The sequence below is a fragment of the Dromaius novaehollandiae genome, chromosome 4 (genome assembly GCF_036370855.1).
Source record: "Dromaius novaehollandiae isolate bDroNov1 chromosome 4, bDroNov1.hap1, whole genome shotgun sequence".
Taxonomy (NCBI): domain Eukaryota; kingdom Metazoa; phylum Chordata; class Aves; order Casuariiformes; family Dromaiidae; genus Dromaius; species Dromaius novaehollandiae.
Window position 1 is genome coordinate 55,505,740 of NC_088101.1, and position 21,105 is coordinate 55,526,844.

The following is a 21,105-nucleotide window of genomic DNA, read 5'->3' on the forward strand; positions in this document are numbered from 1 at the left end:
AGCAGGGAGCTGGGGAAGGAGAGTGGAGCAGGCTCGTGGCAGCCCTGATGTAGCCCAGTTCCAGCTATCTGGAGCAACACCTTATGACATCCCTGTACTCAGTACTGCCTGGTTAACTAGGTTAGCTAGTCTAGCAGTTTGTGGTATTTATGGATTTTGTGCAATCCTCTGCATGCATTCGTTAGAGAGGCTAGGCATCTAACCTAAGACTCAGTATTTTACTGCACAGATTTACACACCTGAAAGTTTATTTTTAAAGCACTACACTCTTGGATTTGGGTTGAGTGATGGTTGTGGCTTCTGAATCAGGGTTAAAATGAGTTAGATGAACTTTGTTGTTTTAGACCAGAAATTAAAACCTAGGGCAAATGACCTAAAACCACTTAACAGTAAAAGCAGTTATTAAAAAGGCATGGTGTACAGGTGTGGCTATTTACAAACACTGGATTACAAACACTGTCAGAAGAGACCTGTAAATGAAAAGTTACTTTCAGTGGATAGTTATGAAACAGAAGCTGGAAAAGTTCCCGTGCAATGATGTTATTGCACAAAAATATGTATATTTTTGAATTAAAATGGACGTACAAATGGGTAATTCAAATAGCTCTGCATACTTTTCCAAAAATACAAACAGAAGTAATAGTTTATTCGCTTACATTGAATAAATAGAAAATGTATTACTAAAACTTAAGTATATTTAATATATTGCTGTTCCTATGCATGTTTATGTATATAAAAATAGGTATCTTATATGAAGGTTTTCTAATGAGTACTAATATTTTTGTGGAACTTTCCTAATTAATAATAATATTCCTCTGTGGGAATAATTTATAAGCAAGGTATTGGTGGAAATTAACATTGCTCATTCAAGTTTAAAGCACACCCTCTTGTATTTAATTACATTTTTGTGTGTGAAAAAAAAGCATACTGCATATCCAAGGGCACCATCTGCTGACAGGTTCAGGGTGCCAAACTACAAACTCTGTCATGGATATTCACATATAGGGAAAAATATTGTACATTCAGGCCCCACATACATTAAACGAAGTATTCATATTAGTTTTGACTTGATTTTAAGGGGACTTCAGACCTGGTATTTCTCTAAATTAATTTTGTTTCAGATTCATTATTTGAATTAGTGGGATTTTGATCTGATTCTCTTCCTGGAGTTCTTTTGCCATTAACTATTTTTAAAGTGTCCTCAGTGGGACAACAGAGCAATCCAGAGCATTACTCAGAGAATATTACACAATGGCAAACCAAAACAAAGTGAAAAATTCCTCTACCTTCTTCTCTCATTTTATTTGAATGTATTCTTATCCTAAAGTAAGGCAGAAAAGAGATCAAACAACTACAGAAAATCAAAAAAACAACAATTTGCTGCAAGTTACCATTACGTAGTATTGTTTTTTCTTCAGGCTGATAACTTTCTTCTATGTCATACAACACAAGAATTTGTAGTGGAAGTAATTTATATTAACTTACTGTAAAAGTGTGCAAGGACAGAAACTGCCAGCATAATTTTAAACATTATAAGATTAGCAGGAAGCAGCTTATAATAAACAATATTCTACTGGGAACTAGGAAGTCATCACAGCTCAGACAAAAGTAAGTTAGTATCACAAAGCTACCCAAAGCTGTAGGTTTACCATTTTATCCCAATTTACAGCTGGTCTGGGCATCAACAGGTAGTTCCTAAGAATTCACTAAACATCTTTCACTAAACAAAACAAGAGCTGGCCCTACAAAAACATCAAAGCCTTCATCTGCACTTTCAGGTAACTTAGTGGCAGCATACACAGTTCCTGCTGCCAAAAATTTGGATGATTTTGAATAAGGTTTTATCCAACACCCTGACTGCTGCCTATCCGAGGGGTGCCTCTATAACAGATGGCATGTGCCATTATCCTGCTTTGTTTTCACCTGTCTGTCCTTGTACTTCCAGCTCTTTTGTACCGAATCCTGTGGCAGGACAATGTAGCTATCTAAAGAAAAGAGCAAAAGCAGCAGAAATGTGGGGTTTTTTTGTCATGGCGATATGCTCATTCAAAGCACTTGCATATCCATATTTTGCAAAAAAAAATCTTTTTATGACAAAAGAAATTTGAATAATTTACACTGCAAATAAAATTAGTTTTAAGTGTATTTATTTTGAAATAAACAGGAATATTATATCCATAATTTCATATCCTATGTTACATAAATTATTATTAAACAAGAGAAAAATACTCTTAAAAACTAATCTGACACTTTCACATTTTATTTTATATTAAGTCACTATAGGAAATATATAGAAAAATGTTACAATTGTCTCAAGCCAGCGATAAAGCAAAGTGCACTGTTGCCAAGGGCAGTGGAGCAGCAAAACTGTGATGGTGCTTCTGCTTCCTGCAAGGGGAGGGATCATTGTGAGCAGGCAGTAGAGAACTGGGGAAGCCCCTTCAGCAACTCCCTGTCTTTTCTTCCCATTCTTTATCCTTCATTACTGAAGTAGCAAAATTAAGTTTTGTGTACACTGACAAGAAGCAGTGAGACCACTCTGGGGACCATGATGATACACTGAATACCAACTGATTCCCCAACTGATCACACAGGGATCGCAGCTTATCCATATACTATTGTGTCAATTCAAGGACCTTTATCCCAAATTTCTGATTTTCCTTGTTGACAGTAGTTTGAGGAGGCCAAGCTGGAAATTTGGTAAGTATTTATCATGAAATATTAATTAAAGCCTTCAAAATTAAATCCTTCAAAAGCTTTCTGAATTGGCTTTTCTTGTAGATCAAAGCCACAACTAAAAAGATACTCTAAATGGCATGATTTTTTCTAAAATTCACAGGGTGGAATTTCTTAAAGAGCAGCTTTCTTATCCATTCTGTTTTTGAACACAGATTAATCATTATAAATTAAGCATTTCTGAACCTAAGTTCAGAATATTACACAGATGCTATACATCTTTTTCTATTAATATATAATGAAAAATGGTACTGGAGCAACATATGCACTAAATACGGTTTTCAAAAGTTTTCTTACATGTGTTTGTGATAATAAAAGATTAAAAACCATTATTTTGCATCTAATAGTTTGGTTATATTTGAATTGTATAACTATACCATATATTTGAATTGTATAACTATACCAGATATTTACCTGGTAACACTAATTTATTGATATTAATTTTAGTGTGTAGTCAGCTAGAAGTCTTTCAATGCACAGACTGTTCCTGTATAGATACAGGATAATTTAATGTCCCATGAACCTTTGCAAGAATGATATAAAAACTGTGTATTCACATTTGTTTGGGTTTAATTCACATTATACGATCCATCCTGAAAGGGAGTAAGAAAAACACTGCTGCTGAATTGCAAAGAAAAAATTTAGAAAATATGAAAAAAAAAAGTGTAACAGAATGCCTTTAGGCATTTAGGCATTTTCAGTAACATCGAAACTTACAGGGCATGAAAGATCATGGTGGCCACTGATTGTCTGTAATGTCCGTAACCTTACTAAGGTTAACATTTGATTCGTAATATTCAAATAATATTATTTAGCGAGTGTTGCTCTGTACTACTGCAAGCATTCCTATTTTGCTTTGCTTTTTTGTTTGACACAAACACAAGGATATTACTTATCTATTTTTCAGAAACTGCATTCCAGAGTAGCAAATTAGACAACTATAATTTCTGCACAGTGCCATGTCTTACCTCATATAAAAGTGCACTATTCACAAGAAACACAGGAAGTCATACTCTACCGGAAATATATCAGTGAACTTATATGTATGGAAATAGAGTTTATGATAAATATTCCATTGTGTTGTGTTACCTACCATGAATTAGAATATTTTGATACTTCCTCTTCAACATATTGCTCAAAAGACATCTTAAAATTAATACTTTTTAAAGATAAATTAACAAACATAATAGTAAGACTTACAGAATTTGAACATTATAGTCCATACAGTACCTTTCTTAGGTAAATACCTAGCATTCACATTATAATTGTAATAGAAGTTTACCCTTTTTAAAAATAACAGCTTTGTTAGCTTCTAAGAGCTTAATTTATACATTCAACTAGTATATAATTGTTATGCTACATAATGTATTCTCATTCCCAATTTAGCGCAAACTGTTAATAGTGCTCTTCTGAAAGCAGATTCACAGTCTAAGCTGATACAGGCAGTTTCTCTTCATTGCCAAAAGGTGTGCTTACCCAGGTGTAACACTTATTTTTGTTTTCTTTTAAATGACAAACACATCGTAAAATAATGACAAACTGTTCAAAATACGTTCTTAACAAAAACTTCTGCCAATCAGATGATAGTTATTTCATCACTTAAATAAAATACATACTGAGAAGTGGTTGTAAGAGTTTGTGATCACTGTATTAAGTGGAAAAAAAATCCTGTGTTATCTACTGCTGCTGGAAGGTTCGTGATTCACTTGGGTTAGTTTGTTCTTCATTCAATGTATATAGGAATAAATAGTTAGACCAGTGCCCACAGTTGTTCTTGCTTTATCTCAGCATATCACGTCTCCGAAATTGCTTCCATAGATCTCTGAGATGTTCACTGGTTACAGTCATCACACAAGAATAATAATCGTTCCAACCATATTTTGGGGTCTCCTGTGAAAAGTCAACAAACATACCATTGGAAAAAGATGTTCACTAAATTCCTTAATACTACATTAAATTTTACTGAAATTCATATAAACTGGATAGATGGTTTAATATTAAATTATGAAAAATCAAATACTTCCATGGCTCAGAAGTACTTCTATAAGATCAGAATTATAAATCTATATGCAGGTAAGTTTTCAAAATGCATCCCCACTTCACAGTACAGAGTTATGATTCTAGAAATTGCCTATTTATATTAATAACTACAAGGAAGTATATCCTCTTTATTCAGATACGTACTGCTCTCTGTATCCTTTTGTTTCTCACTTTTTTATGTTCACATTGTATTAAAACATTCACCTCTAACACAATAAAAAGCATAAGAAATTCCTGATGTACAAGAAACTGAGGCATTATTGGCACTAGCGAAAGCCAAATACCATATAGGCAGATGATAGGAAAGCTTCTTTATACCAAGTTATCTCAATCCTAAATTGCAGTTTAGTTCAGTGATGTTCGTAAGTGTCCACTGAATGGGGAGGAATATGGCCAATGGCTGGCCTGGGAGGTTCACTGTCTGGACTCACTAGATCTTCTCATTTCTTCCACTCTTCCTAACTTCACAAATGTATTTTGATGGTAAATACATTAAAGATGGAGAGGAACTAAATGTTACAGCAGCTGGGGAAAGGGAGGAACAGGAACTGTAATTGCTATAGATAAATCAGAAGGGTTAAAAAGTAATTTTAAATTGTAATCCAAGTTAGAAGTGAAGTCCAGTATCTGGAAGCAAATGGTACAGTGTTCAGGAGAAAGACTGCTTATTTTGATTAAACTGAGTGAAGAATAAAAATACAGACATGCCAGACAAAAAGGTGTTTGAGGTTCCAGAGATTTCCCTATAGCTTGTATTAAACTCAACCATTAGAGTGAAGCCTGTGTTCCATTTATTTTTATTATCCATTTTGTAGAATTAAAAAGCATAGAGCATTATGCAGAAGTTGTAAACATTCAGAAAACAATCTAATCCACAGCACTATATAATGAAGCCTTTAAATTAAATACTGGAAACAATACTTAGGTGAATACATTATTTAGTTGAGATTTATGGTCAGTCTTACTAAAAAATGCTTTACTTGCAAAATGCATTGCATTATTTAACAAAAGCTTATTCAGCTGATTAATCAGTACTTTAAGATATGCATTTGTTTTTTATTTTATGAAACAGGTTTGTATAATGTTCATGGAAATGAGAGTATTAAAGGAAATGCTGAACTACATTAACCATTCATCTGTTTATGTCTAATGTATGTATTGTTATAGGTACTCTGAGTGTACCAAATTTAACAGAACATTTTGTCCTCATACTCTCCGATGTTTTCACATTTTTCTAGAAGATTTTCCTCCCACTCCAGATACATTTTTAAGATGCTAGTCAGTTTTAGGATCAGAAGACTAAGTCTTGTGATTTCTAGTTGCTTTTGTAAGATCAGTAAGGTAACGTTATCACATGCCACTCACTTTATCTGACTCAGAGAAGGAGTATGCAGCAGGCTTCAACTAGCTGTTTTTTTAAAGCTCTCTAATGATGGATTTATTCAACTGTTGTATATTAGGGAACTAGAGAAATTAAAAGCCTTCAAAATATTAGCTATGTGACAAATTTTAATCTCATCTGACTGAATAAAATATATATAGTAGATAGTGATTTGCTGTTGAAACACGACTAGAAATGAAGTTCTGAATTCTTGTTTATCTTGAGTCTTTCATGTCTATCTCAAAATGAAATTTCCTCTCCCAATCAGTCCCAAAACATTGTTTTAAGCTATTAACTCTTACTTCCTAAATCCCTTAATCACAAATATAGAAAAATCAACAAAACTCAGAGAATGTAGAAAACAGTTCTTTTAATGCAAAAATCTTAGGTTTTTCAAGGAATTACTGGGATATACATCTTAATAACTAGATTTACAACTTTGATGTATAATATTTACTTTCAATATTTTAAAAGTCAACAAAACTGGAATTACAGCCTTTATATATTAAAGTTACTGAGCATACTAATAATTTAGTGATCAGAACTCTTAAATGGACTTTAATCTCTAACAAAGTTGGCCTCTAGCTTCCTTCTTCTGAAATTACCACTGAGAGGGCTTGATTAAAAATTTCCTAGGTAACCCGTCCATAAAATATTCAAAGCAGAGTTCTCCTCTCAGCTCTGTTTGGCAGTTCTCTACTACAGCATTTTTTCTATTCTCCCTTCAGCACATGCAAAGAACTCCTACTGACACCAAGGCAAATGCTCTGCCTTGCAGGAAGAACTGCGGAGAAAGAGAAGCTCTCCAGGAATGCTGTCAGCTGTTTGGACTGTACAGAGTTAGTATGGTTGTTTCTCAAGGACAGATTTTCATTATTATATGGGTATGACATTCTTTATGCTCTGAAGCAAATGTCATTAGTGCAATTTAGAGATATGTACTGTACTGCAGAACCTGTTCATCTCATTTGAGAGTACAGATTCAAAGTATGGTATAATCGGTGATAAGTATGCCAAATATCTTAATCTCTTTCATAACAGATCTAAGTTTATCACAGCACAGATGATGATCTTTACATTTCTGTTTGGAACAAAGTAAAATTAAGTGTTATCATATTGCATCTAACTTTGGGATGTATTTGCAGCAGATTTTTTAATATCACATAGTTATGTGCTTCTTTGTAAATCAGACTGAAATTTAACTAATCAATACAAATACACGCTCAGTTTCGACTCTCTAATGACTCAGCCTTTATGCTCTTTTTCATTTAAAAACTAAACTACAAAATAATTATTTTTAGAATTATGTAAATTCACTTTCATTTCCCACTACATGGCAAAGACAGAATTAGTTCTGTTCTCCTCCACAGCAACTAACTCCAAATCACTTCAGATATATTTTGGCTAAAGTTTCAATTTCCATTAACTGACATTTACAAAAAACTTTAAGAAATATTTGCAACAGATTTAAGCAGATATTGTAAATTATATAACATTTTATAAAAAAGGAACTCAGAATAGCTAACAACGGGATATGTCAGTGTAACTCATTACAAGAAACATGGAGCAACTGCTCAAGTGAAGAACAGTAGCTGACTAATAGGCCACTAGGGAAGAGGGTATTTTATACACTGAGGTTTACACTGCATTCTTCAGTGCACAGGGAACAGGTATCTGATACAGCTCTACAAAAGCAAGCTTAGGAACCAGAAGCAGTCTTAATCATAGCGTCTGGGAGCAACCTGTGGGAAAAGGAGCAGGTTAAATTAACCAGCATCAAACTCTGTACTACTCCAGTGAGGTTGCTTGTAACCAGGTTAGTGCACTGAGAACTAATCTGGTTTCTCTGTACTGTCCCACAGTGTGTAGTGCAGACATACTGTTATTCACCTTTAAAGAATTTTCTTGAGAATGACTTTATATAAAATTAATAAAATCTCCCTTTATAAGTCTCCACTGTATATTGTTTTTTTCAGGTTACTCCATCTCAATGGATGAATGAATTAACTTATGGACTGAATTCAAACATTTGTCAAGATGTCTAGACACTTAAAGTTGATGCTTTTACCACAGTCTCTCTTTTTGTTACCAAGCTAATTTTAATAAGCTTGATGATTAGATACTGGATTCTTTTTTGTATTTTGTTCCTGTTGGTCACATACTCTCTATTGAAATTATTAGGAAAGCATCATGACTGTACATTTTACCAGTTTCTTATGAGAGCTGTTCCCTATCTTGAAGAGTTTACAGTTTATATAATACTTGACATGTAACAACAAAGTAGGCTGTGGCAGAATCAGTGGGGACAAAGAAGAGAAAGTACTCCTAAAATAATGTTTTTAAAAAGACAATGGGAAAGAAGCAAGGAAGAGTCAAAAGCCTGAGTTTCAAAGAGATGAAGTTACATAAAATTAATCTTAAACAATGAATTTCCTCTTATGTGACTGGCATGTTGGACTTCTAAAATGTTGTTTTAACTATTTCATTAGTTACTTACATTTCACGTTAGTTAAGTGAAGAAACTAGATACTTTGTTTGTAAAGATAAAATTTTCCTCTCTGTTCCTTGCATACTAGCACAATGCTTCAGTATTGGGTTTATACTCATAAAGAGGAAGTATAACTTAAGAAATGGGATTAATGTTTAGCTAATAATTAACCAAAATAATAAAGAAAAAGTCCTACTGATGCTAAGTTTTATAGGTAACACAAGAGAATGTACACAGATCAAACAGAACTCTTGTCCTCTCTCCACAAGGAAAAATATTGGATGCCTCAGCTGCATAATCCTGGACATTCCCCAAACAATTCTTTATACTGCATTTTGGAGAACTGGCCTGGTCAAGGTGTGAAGCTTTTTTGAAAAAAATGACACGAAGAGTCCCAAAGAGCAAGGGTTGGGATAAAGAACATGCTCTGCCATAAGAGTGAGCCAGTACTTGAGATATATTCCCTCTCCATTCCCTCTTTTGCACAGGGGCCTACAAAAGATGACCATCAGCAGGACCAGCGAGCTGGTGGACTACCAGTCTGAGTAACGGTGAGGTCTGAGAAAATGGGCCCCACCTCTCATCCTTAACAACTTAGATTTTTCCACTGTGCTGGAAGCAGACATCACCTCAGATAAACAGGACCCCCCCAAAATTCTACTTTTGTGTTCCTTGCTTCCCTGCCATACTGTTTCGGAGCTAGGGAAGCATCTCAGTTGGAGCCCCAGCAAGCTCGCTGGCCTGCAAGTGGTCGGAGAGGAGTCTGCAAGGAATGGGGAGGATTCGGAGAGGAGTCTGCAAGGAATGGGGAGGATTCAGAAAGTCAGATGCCAATTTTAGGATGTATGGAGGTATCCAAAGATGGCTATTAGACACGGAATCTGAGCTTAACTTTGTGCCACAGAGTTCCTGAACTAAAAACAGTGGGGAAACTGTAGTCAAACCCTAATGGCTCGGCAGCACATGAGCCTAATACACTGGGTCTCCCCACACCAGATCAGAGTTGCTGCGGGGCTATTTTGACGTGACAGACAGCTTGTTCCTCCCCACTAGGAGGTGAAAACCCTGGGACCTACATTAGCTGTTAACAATCTTTGGAGTAACTACTGCAAAGTCTATAAAAATGAACAGTAAAAAAGTGCCAGCACTAAAGCACTAAATTGCAAAGAAGTAAACTCCTGCTTTACGTAAGAAGAGTTTTATGTTCTAAATGTTTACTGACATGTTTCTGCTGTGCCCAAAGTGTGACAAAGAGTTTCACGACAAGCTGCAGAATATTTACACTGCAGTTTTCACAATACAATTTAATTGTAAGAATGAATATTCATGTGGTGGCTACACAAGAACAGCCATGGTGGTCACGTGTGGCCACAGTACCTATTATTGAGAATTGCTGGTGTTATTACCATTAATGATGTGAAAAATGCATTATGGTTTTTAAAAGTGTAACTGTTTAAATCAAAGCAGAATCAAGTTACTAACTGGCTCTTAGGGAGAAAAATCTGCCTTTGCAATCTTGATTGATAAATATTTATTAGCCATAGGTAAATGAGATATTGTTGAAAAGTGGTCACAGAACAGACGGACAGAAAACAGCAACAGAAACTATGAAATAATACTTCTCCCTGTTCCAAACACAGCACAAAATAGCAACTGGCTTACAAAACAGTGACAGCATGAGTTACTTATTGCCAACTCCACAATAAAATTCTATCACTTCAGTCAAAAACACAACACAACATTTTGAGCTGCTACATTGGTTACAATCAGATAGTGTCTTCCTGAATTTTGAAATGGGAAACAAAGCAATGATGGTTTAACACTCAGCCATTCCTGCAAGCATGCCAGCACACTCAGACTGAGCAGCTAACACATACCGTAATTTATCTGCTATAGAGCTCCTTCCTCACGCAGGATTTGAAAGTAGTATACCTCTGTATAGGTTTGTAGCCCTGTGGAGCAGAAGACGGAGAAGTGCGCAGATGCAGACAACATGTGAAGGCAGCCAGAGGTAAGCAAAAGACAACAGTATCATGAAAATACAAAAAAATGGGTTTAAGTGACAAATAGCTAGTAGGTACAGTATAGTACGTGCTAGCTAAAATGTTTATCATTTAGTCATTAAGTTCTAAATATTTCAGATTAAAAATCGAATTTATAAAGGAAAGGGGATCTACTTATGTAATTTTTTAAATTAAAAAAAAAAGGAAATAACTATTTTAACCCAGACAGCAAGCAAAAAAGCTTTTCATGTCTGCATGTTTTAATAAGCTTATGGCAATACTCTGACTGACCACTTGATGGCAGCTCAATATACCAGTTCATTTCAAAATACTAAAAAAAGAAAAAAGTTTTCAGATCATAATACTATAGTTCCAGAAGGAGAGAAATATCATTTGATAAACTATTTAAGACATTTGATTTTTCAAAAACAAACCTTAAATATATGTTAAAATTAATATTTATTAAATTCCTGTAAGAGGCAGGACCTGACCTTCCTCAGCTTTTTAAATTTATAGCTAAGCTTTTAAATAGGACAAAGCTGGCATGTACTGACCTTTCAGAATTCCAGTTTCATCAGACTTGTATAACTTTTTGCTTTAGTCAAACTATATGACTACATAAAGCCCTTTTCTAAAATACATGGTCCTAGTAGCAAGGTATGTAATAACCCCAAGATTCTTCTTGGCAAACATTTTAGTAAAACAACTTTTATAAAAATTGAATTACTAAAGTATAAGGTGTTAATTGTAAACTCATACTTCAAACTATATGTCTCCTCTAAACTATTCTGTTTAGCTGTTTTTAGACTGATAATCATGGACTGCATTGACTCTGGCAGATATTAACTGTAAGATCTTAGAATCAGGCATTTACACTTCATAAACAGGTTAAAATTTGGCAAGACAAAAACTTACATGTGGACCACAAAATACCGCATTAGCAGAAACTATAATCTTCTATTGGTATAACAGAACTGACAAAATCTTAATATGGATTCGATAAATATTTATTAACAAAGAAAAGGTTAGTAATACGTTAGTTTTAATTTAGTACAAGACAATGTTTGAGCCCACCATAGTGTAGCAGCACACTGGCCACACTAAATACTGTATAACTTTTAAAGTTGAGATTTATTGGAAACAATTTGTACTGTCAATGGAGACCAAAGTCTACAATCTTTTGCAGTTTCCATCATTAATAACACTTTCTGCTAATTAATTCTGGGCAGCAAATTCTTACATATTATATGTTTTGTCCTTTTCATTCTCAGACACGATGGGGGAGATACTAAACTACAAAGGAGGGTTTTTGCAGAATTTTTATTACACAGACCACTACCCTTCCCTGGAGAAATCAGGTTTTTGTGACACTCATGAATACTTAGTGGACAAGATAATTAATAAGTAAGTTTGATATTGTAATTGTCTTACAATACTGTTCCTTAGCGAAAACAATATATTTTTTATGAATAATATAACAACTCTGCATGTAGGCATGTCTGAAAAAAAGAAAAAAAAAAAAGGTATTTTTGGTCACTGTATTATAGGACCAAATCATGATCACCTCACATATTCCAGGAGTGCTCTCATTAATATCAGACATAACATTTGTGAAAGAAGGTGCTATTCTTACAAACACCCTAGTCTATTCTTTGTAGTTCTTGTATAGTCTCTTAATACAGTGCATTAGGATATTTTTAAGTGGCCTAGGCAAAAGAGATACATGCGTAAGGCATGATACATGCATAGTGCTGCATGATACAGCTTCTTAAGGATTATATGTGATTTCTGTCATGCATTTGGTGAAACAGAAACATGTAATACATATTTACAAGAATTGCTTAGTAAGCAGACTGTGCTCTGGTTAAATTAACATACATTGCACACTTACAGTTAGTAAACAATTAAAACATACAGCTGAACATCTTGAAATGGTTATGAAACAATCATCATTGCACAGCATAATAAAGGGATTTGAGGACCAACAAGGAAATAAGTCTGTCACAAATACAGTGGTTGTTATCCACATTTTTTACACTAGATCAAAATATTACAAAAATAACAAGTAACCTATTAGACTCAACACCACTTCACAAAAAGTCTTAAAATTATCTTAGTAAACTATATTTAGAAAGCTAATTAAAATGAGTAAAATTACATTACAGAAGTAACATACTGAAATGTGAAGTTAGGAACTTTTATATACTTCTTACAGAAAGGTTAAAGTTCGAAATTCAAGTCTAAGGCATTAGGATGTCAGTCTAAGAACATTTTACATTTAGTTAAAAATGTCAACACTTGTCACATGAAGAAAAAAATGTGACTTTAATTGATCCTACTCTAAAAATACTATTTTTAAAATACTTTTTAAAAATAAAATCTAAAATCAGTTTTATACACTCCCATACTGTGAATCAATAACTAGCTTAGAAAATCAGTTAATCAGTTAACACCAGTCAGTAATGAAGTTCACAAATATATTCTTTATTTCTATAATCCACTTTCCACAGTTAAAAAATAAAATTTGCTACTCTTAATATGCTACCATAAAATTTTTCTATGCTACAAAGAACCTGAAGAGGGCAGTAAGGTCTACACCTTCACCTAAGCGGCAAAGTTCTAAGCACAATTCATATGCTTGTTCCCTATGAAAATTTCTGCAAGTAATTTCCTGTCCTCCAGCTTCTTGTAATTTAATATGCTAGATACAGGGCTAAATTATCAAAAGCAACTGTGAACCAGAATATAGTCTTGTTCAGCACAACTTCACTAATTCTTTATTTGAAAGATAAAGTTACCTTCTGCTGAAACTCTTTCCAACAGTCATTATCAATACCTGGTATTTTAAATAATGTTTTAGAAGAGCTGGTGGTTGACCTTTAACTAAACTGCCCAATTTAGAGGAAGAGAGAGAGGAAGAGCAAGAGCAGGGAAGAGAACGCGAGTGAGAGCAGGGTGGGGGAGAGCGCGAAAGAGACTCTATCTTCCCTGAAAATATCCCGAACATAATTGTTATCCTTACTAAAACTCTTAATACCAACCTATCAGTCACACCATGTAGAAGAAATGGCAGTATGCAGAGGATTTCTGATATCCAGTTTCATTTGTGTACTATAAAGGTATATTACGCCTTCTGTGTACTGTCTTCTTATAGAAAAAAATTGTAGAAATTTAGAAGGGATTAATCTTTTAGACTACTTCAGGATTTCTATAAAAGTTATGTGTTTAAACTGATGTTACTAGTTATTTTAATAGTAAAGTCAATTAAGATAATTATAAAAATCAGCATCCTTACCCTGAACCCTCGATTAAGTCTATCTTTCATAATGCCGATAAATTCTTTATAACTCAACTGGTCATCTCTGTCGACATCAAAAATCTTGAACACTGTGTTCACCAAATGTGGTGAAAGCTTCAGCCCTGTGGCTACATACACAGCACGCTTGAATTCATCTACATAAAGAGAATATCAGAAGAAAAATAAAACAAATACATGAATTTAAACTCTCCAAGTAAACCTATGCAAGTAAACTTTTTACTTACGTTTGCACACTTAAGCACTAAAAAATAAGAAAATGTAAAAATTAGGATTGAATTTCACAAATCTAAACCAAGTAGCTCTTAACTGGTATAAAATGATACAGCTTAATTGACGTCAATTATTTTGCATAAAAGATAACAGCATATGAGCGACATTATAATTATTATATGTAATTATAATAACAAAATTAGAAAATCATAATTAAAACCTACATCGCATTTATACTGATGGCTTCTACTTAACGGACAAGAAATTGAACCAAAGAAATAGAGCTTAGAGAAAACAGCGTACTCCTAAGGCAAGGCCACATGAAGAGTCTGCTGTGTCAGACCAACAGAGATGCTACTTTGAGGAGAGCATACCAGTTTGCCCACTTCACGTGGTCCTTCATCTTGCACTCCATAAGCATCTACAACTGCATTAGGGATTTCAGAAAGCATGTACCTGCCTAGGCCTTTTAGTGGCCACTGACTTGTTAAAAATTTTTCTAATCCCTTTTGAACCTTCTGATACTGTTTCCCTCTACAATGTAGCAGCAAGTTCCAGAGACTGACTACCCACTGTGTAAAGAAATGCTTTTGTTTGCTTTACACTGATCTCTTATTAGGGTCATCAAGTGCCTCTTAACTCTTGTATTGCAGGTTTTGGTGACCAACAGTTCCACATTCAGCTTATCTACCACTTACACAACCTTATAAAGCTTCATCGTATCCCTTATGATATGACTGAGCTTTCCCCTCTCAAAGCTGAAGAGTCCTTGACATTTTAGACTTTCATTTGAGACAAGGAAGAACTGAAGAAACAGTTTTCAAAAGCAAGTTAAAGTCTAGTGATACATATTTTATTATTTTAGTAATAGTTATGCTGAAAGCACATTAAAACTAAAACTGAGAATTACAAAACAATTTGCTTTTTATCTTTGTTAACAAATTTAATAATTATCTTTTTATAAATTCTTACCTTGACCTATGGAACGACTTGCAAAATTATACATTTGCATTGCAATTGTAAAGTCTTCTAGGTTGTTCAAAAACTGGAAGAATGATCTGAACTCATCAAATGTGATACCCTAATGAATAAAAAACCAATATGTATATCAGTGCCTTTAGAATTAAAAATAGAAGTGACAAGTGAAAAAACCTTTTAGTTGTGTATGTCAACTTCATTTAAGAATAGATACTACATCCATTGTAATTGGAAATTTGTTCTGCAGTCAGTAACATAAAGAATTGGAGTCTCCTGAGAAATGCAAGATATCTTTTTTTTATATTTGTCATTGCAATGGATAGCAATTCTCACTCAAAATACAATAAAAAGTGTTATTCTATTGCTTAATACAATCTTAAAAATTCCCGGAAGATTATTATGCTACAGTAGTTAATATTTAGAGTAAGAGCCTAGGTTTCTATAAATTTTGGATTATGTTTACTGCTCAAAACAACAAACTACTGTTTTACATATATGAGACTGTATGGGTGTATGCACACAAATATGTTAAGTGAATTAATATATTCATGCTGGGATCTCATTTAAGCTCTGTACTTTAAGGTGAAGCTTATACATACCCACATTTATAAACACCTAAGTCTTCAACTGATACCTCAAGTATTGTATTATATTGCAAGACTTGTCTAGCTATTTAAGACATGTTTTGCATTTTGACCAAGAATTCAGAATTTTTTAAAAGTTTCTGTGAAATTGCTAAGTTGCTAAAAAAAAGCAATTTTTTTCCTCATGTGATATTTGCTCTGCTTTTCTCCTGCTTTAACTATGAGTTCAGAGACATGATAAATTATCTCTAGAACAATTCTAAAAGAATTCTTAAACAGATACTTTTAATTAAATATCCCCCTTAAAATGTCCACTATCCTCTTTAAAGGGAAGTTCTTCTTGGATCTTGATCTCCCTGGTCCTCCTTAACTTTAATTCCTGGCTATTCTTCTGTCTACTTATAACCTTCCACATGTCCTTCAGAGGATCCCACTAACCCCATTTCCAGCGTGGTGGAGAGTATTTCAAGGTTCTGCCTTTGGTCCCTTTGACCTATATGTGGCAATATCTAAACAAGTAGTCTCAGTTTTAGGTGAGCACCTTCTAAATTCTGATGCTTCCAAACAGCATCTGAAGGTTCCAAAGACAATATATTACCCTTGACACTGCTGGGTCCTGACTTCCACACTTAAATTACCCAATTAATTAACTAATTTAACTACTTTTCTCTGAGAATAAATCTGAAGACAGAAGGAAGATCTGTGAATCTTTCTGTTGAAACTGAGATCTTGACCTACATTTCTCCTCAAAGATAGGTATGGTGGAACACAGAAAGCACTGGGAGAACCTGAAGATACTGAAGTGGTGTGTGGCAGAGGAGGAAATGGCCAGGGTTAAGAGTAAAGTAATATGAGACAGGAGAGTACTGTGGTAAATGTGGAGGGCAACATTACGTTGATAAAAGAAATCTTTAACAGGCCTCCACTCGTTTGATATCTCAATCACTGCTAAACTGATCAAACTTAACCTCTAAGATTTGTAAACTGTGTCTGATTGGAGAACATGACCAGTCTCCATCATGAATTTAATTTCTCAACAACGATTTTTGTGCCTTTCTTTGTTTCATCTTTTGAAACTGGGAGGAATTCTCATAGATAACCTGCAGAAATTACCTCTTTATTCTCCTTTAAATTATCTCAAAAACTTAATTACTAATACTAACCAATCCTGTCTTATTGTTTCTTTGTACTTTACACTTAATAGTGTATGTCCATGGTCTGTTTTTTGTACTTTGTTTACATTGCAGACTCTTTGGGACTGGAATCATTTTGGCCCATGTTTGTGAAATACTTAGCTTAGTGAAACCCTAGTCCCCAACTAGTACTTTTAGGTACTATGGCAAAATGGCAATACCTAATAGAAAATAGCCATAGATGCCTTGAGCTGGTAGTTTTACGTTCATAAAGATTAAAAAAAAAAATCCTTAATTTGAACCAATTTGTCTGTAAAGATTTTGAATGTGGGAAATATCATAAGAGGCACTGCAAAAATCCTGTCTCTTTCCATGTAACTACAGGGAGTAATTAGTCTAGGTGGAAAGCTGTCCTTGCACAGGAAAGACTAAGAATCACTAGTCTACAAAAAACCCTTTTTGCAGCTTCTGTACTTCCAGTAGCTATGAAAACTGCTGCCATGAGATACTGGAGATTAGGCAGAGAGATACAGGTGAAAAAGTGCTACTTTCTAATGCTAAACGTCCAGGCTAAACTGTATGGACTCCACAACATTTTAGCAATGAGAAAAATTATTCTACAAACAAAATTGTAAGAAAAATTGTGCAATTTCCACTGACATCATCTGCAATCCTAGATGTTTAATTCCTTTCAAGAGGAAACAGAAAAGGACAGAAGAGAGGCAGAAAGAAAGGTCCTTTCCTCGGACCACTTTTTGTTCAACTGGCAACTGTAATAACATTCCTTATTTTGCATACATGTTGCATAATTTTGACGTATGAAATTATTTACATGCTTTCCCAGGTTCCCACTGGAAAATATTTATTTTCTATATAAAAGGAAAGTGAACTTTATTTCTTTGGACAGATTATATTTTACCACAGCAAAGAAAACTGTTATATTAATGCACCAATGCTGTCAAAAAAGCATAAACTTTCTTTAGGGGCTGATATTCATAGTAATTCAAGATGCCAACTTAAATTAATCACTGCTTGGCATCTAGTTAGTAAAAGGAGGAGAACATCCTGTGAGCAGGCAGCATGCCAGCTGAACATTTCAACATGACTACAGTCTGCCAAATGATCATCACATTGCTTTACAGGCTTCTACATACAGGGCCACAAAAAGAGTAACACTGCCAACTGTGAAAGCATTACTTTACAGGCTAGTCTCATTTCTCTCTAAATGGAATCCTCTGTTTAATACTAGTATTACAGCATATTATCCTAATAAAACACAGAGTACATTTTATAATTTTGGAATTATACTGCTAATTAGGAATGTAAAAATGAGTAAAAATATCCACAATGTCTCCATGACAATAGGAGGCAAAATCCCATTCTCAGAAGCCTACTGCCAGCAAGAGAGGTATGCCACAGGAATTTACTTTTTTCCACTACAGTGACTGTGCATTTACCAAACCAGTGACATGGGGTTACAGAAAATGACAATGTCCTTTTTCACTTAACGGAGGTATAGCATATGACATACAGATATATGGCACTGGTAAAGCGACAGGACAGTCCCAGAATATAACATAAGCACACTTGTAACTGAGCAGTGCAGCATTCCACACAGACGTTTTCTTGGGTGATGGTTGCACCAGATGAAAAACAGAAAACTACTGTGTGGAAGACTATCAGAACAGTAGTACCGAAACTTCAAAGAACACTTTGTGTGTTTAAAAAAAAAAAAGCACCTGCATTTGTATTTACTTAATCAACTTCACCTTTGCCACTCAAACATGTATTTCTCTCTCCCTATGACTGCATCATTTCTTATTATGTAAGTGATATGTATATCACTGTCTTTATGCAAGTCCCAAAGTAATTATTTTTTCCAAACATTCCATGCGTATGTTAATCCTGAGTTCACCTTAAACAAAAGCATCTGGCAACCTAAGAAAAATAACTTCATACCATTTCTGTAGCATTGTCTTGGCTTTTAAACATTAAAAGCTGCACTGACCTCTTACATAATAGTTTGAGCTGAGTGTCTCAACAGCTAGACCGTAAACTCAGAAGGGGTCAGTCAGTAGGAACTCTGATTCCAACCATCTTGCTCTATTTTACATCCAATCTGGTGTGAAAGTGCCAGCCTCCTTTTCCTTTCCACTCCCCAGCTATTTTTGTACCCCACTGCTTGCATTGGATCCAATTACTGTACAAACACAGGATGAATCAGATAAACCAGATATTCCGATGGAAAATTGTTATTTGGAGTGTGCTTCACTCCAATGTGAAGCACACTGGCTTCACATGTGATTAGTCAGCAGACTAATCTTTCTTACTCTGTAGCTGTAAAGTCAGTACACATAAATGCAAAATAAGTGGCAGAAATATGATGCTGGGGAAAAGAGGAAAGAAAATCATTCCCTTTAGACAGTCAACAGTTAGCCAGTTTAGAGGTAATGTGACCCCTTAAAACACAGTTTGTTTTCTGGTCATGGCTGTAGAAGCTGAAGATCCTAGAGTATTGTGTTTTAGAGTTATAATTCTTTCTCTGGAAGATATTTTTCTGGGAGAGAATAGGTTACTTAGTCATCACATCAAACCAGCTTGTCCCTTTCTGCCCCCTGTATTCACACAGATGCTCTGGCTGGCTGATGTCTGTCCTGCTGCACTCTCCAATGCTAGAAAAGGAGAGAAAAGGCAGGAGGAGCTGAGTAAGAGCCATGACAAGTTAGTCCACAATAACTTTATGTGATACAGTTCCACATCAGTGACATTTACTTTAAACACCCATTTGTGCTTATAAATGGACTTTATAATTCTAGCTTTATAATAATTTATTTGGTTTTCATTTTCTATTTTTCAGTATCTCACTGTTTTTAATTACAATGTAATTTCCCAAATTAAAAATGTCAGCAACTATCCAAACATATTTATTACTTTGCTTCACAAATTCTACTGTCAATGCTACCAAAATATATAGCCATTTAAAGAATCACATTTCTAGGACAGACTAGTCTGATCCTTCTATAAACACAAACAGAGGAAATGTATCCAAAACATCTCCTGCTTGAAGGGCTACTTGCAACATTATCCTACTGATTACCACTGATGCATTCAGTTGCCACCACATTTTTCTCAGATACACTTCTGACAAGACATTTGTTGTTAAACAAATGAAGGATGGACCACCCCATGATCTGTTGTTATTATCTTTTCTATCTCTTCAGCCATTGATAAGAACCTCTAACCCATCAATGATTATGCACAAGTGATTCATTATTGAGACTATAATAGAACTAGATAAAGTGTGTCAATGTTTATTCTGAAGAGGTGTTTATTCAGGTAGCGATGCAAAAGAGGTCAGAAAAAGTGTTTTTTAATGCATCATTGCTGGAAAAAAGCTTGTTGTTAGATAAGTCTCATTTCTAGAAATTTTTTCTCTTTCAACTGTTACATTTTCTATTGCTTGAACTGAATTTTAATGTAATATGGAGCTCTGTTATCTAAACCTTGAAAATTTTACTAAATCCTAAGGAACATAATGCCATGTAATTCACTCTTCTACCTTCTATTCAGTAAGTAATCTGAAAAATAAAAGATGCAACACTTATGGTCAAGATAAAATCCTGGTGTGACTGAAATCAGTAACAGAAGTCTCATGCAGTCCAACAAGGCTATGATTTCATCTTCAAGACACTGGGATTTGATGCTGTCGCCCATTGCTGTACTAGCTAAACAATTACCTTTTCTTCAGGGATCCTGCAGCGCATGTTTTCCAGGTAACTTGATGTATTTTCCACATTTGTGTATCTCAAAAGAATATGGGCAAAGTCTTCCTCACTGATGGTGTTCATCCCATTAGAGTAGGAAAGGAATTCTATCTCTAGAACTTCAGTTTGTAGGTTATCCATAAATCTAAAGCACAAACATAAATATGAAGAAACTATGATACTTCTAATTTCTACTATTCTTGTCATTAAAATGCATAGAATATAAAGCCAAATAGCATTACACCAATTAGTTCCCTGTTTATAGCATTGACTGTAAATCTGGTAAATCCCCTTGCAATGCTAACATACTGTCTAATCAATCTAGCAAAGTATTTTAGTAAGAATTAAAATGACTGAATAATTTGTAATTTATTTCTAGTTTGTATTTGTCTAATTTTCTTCTTCAGTGGGTCACTGATCTTTGTATTTCTATGCTAGACTGAAAATTACCGTTATTACTTAAGTGAAT

General features: G+C 34.5%; 1 protein-coding gene across 6 annotated transcripts in view; it reads right to left on the reverse strand.

Moving 5' to 3' along the window:
• Positions 1-2,130: 2,130 nt before the first annotated feature.
• Positions 2,131-21,105, reverse strand: part of MICU3 (mitochondrial calcium uptake family member 3) — a 56,675-nt gene continuing 37,700 nt past the window's right edge. For 3 of the 6 annotated variants that reach the window (XM_064511111.1, XM_064511110.1, XM_064511107.1), the window contains 5 exons: positions 20,610-20,781; positions 15,150-15,258; positions 13,944-14,101; positions 10,523-10,597; positions 2,131-4,626 (listed from right to left, as the gene is read on the reverse strand). In XM_064511111.1, coding sequence (XP_064367181.1) covers positions 10,529-10,597; positions 13,944-14,101; positions 15,150-15,258; positions 20,610-20,781 — 508 coding nt within the window. In that variant the 3' untranslated portion in view covers positions 2,131-4,626; positions 10,523-10,528. The remainder of the gene's footprint in view (positions 4,627-10,522; positions 10,598-13,943; positions 14,102-15,149; positions 15,259-20,609; positions 20,782-21,105) is intronic. The other 3 variants (XM_064511109.1, XM_064511108.1, XM_064511106.1) reach the window with 1 other exon arrangement.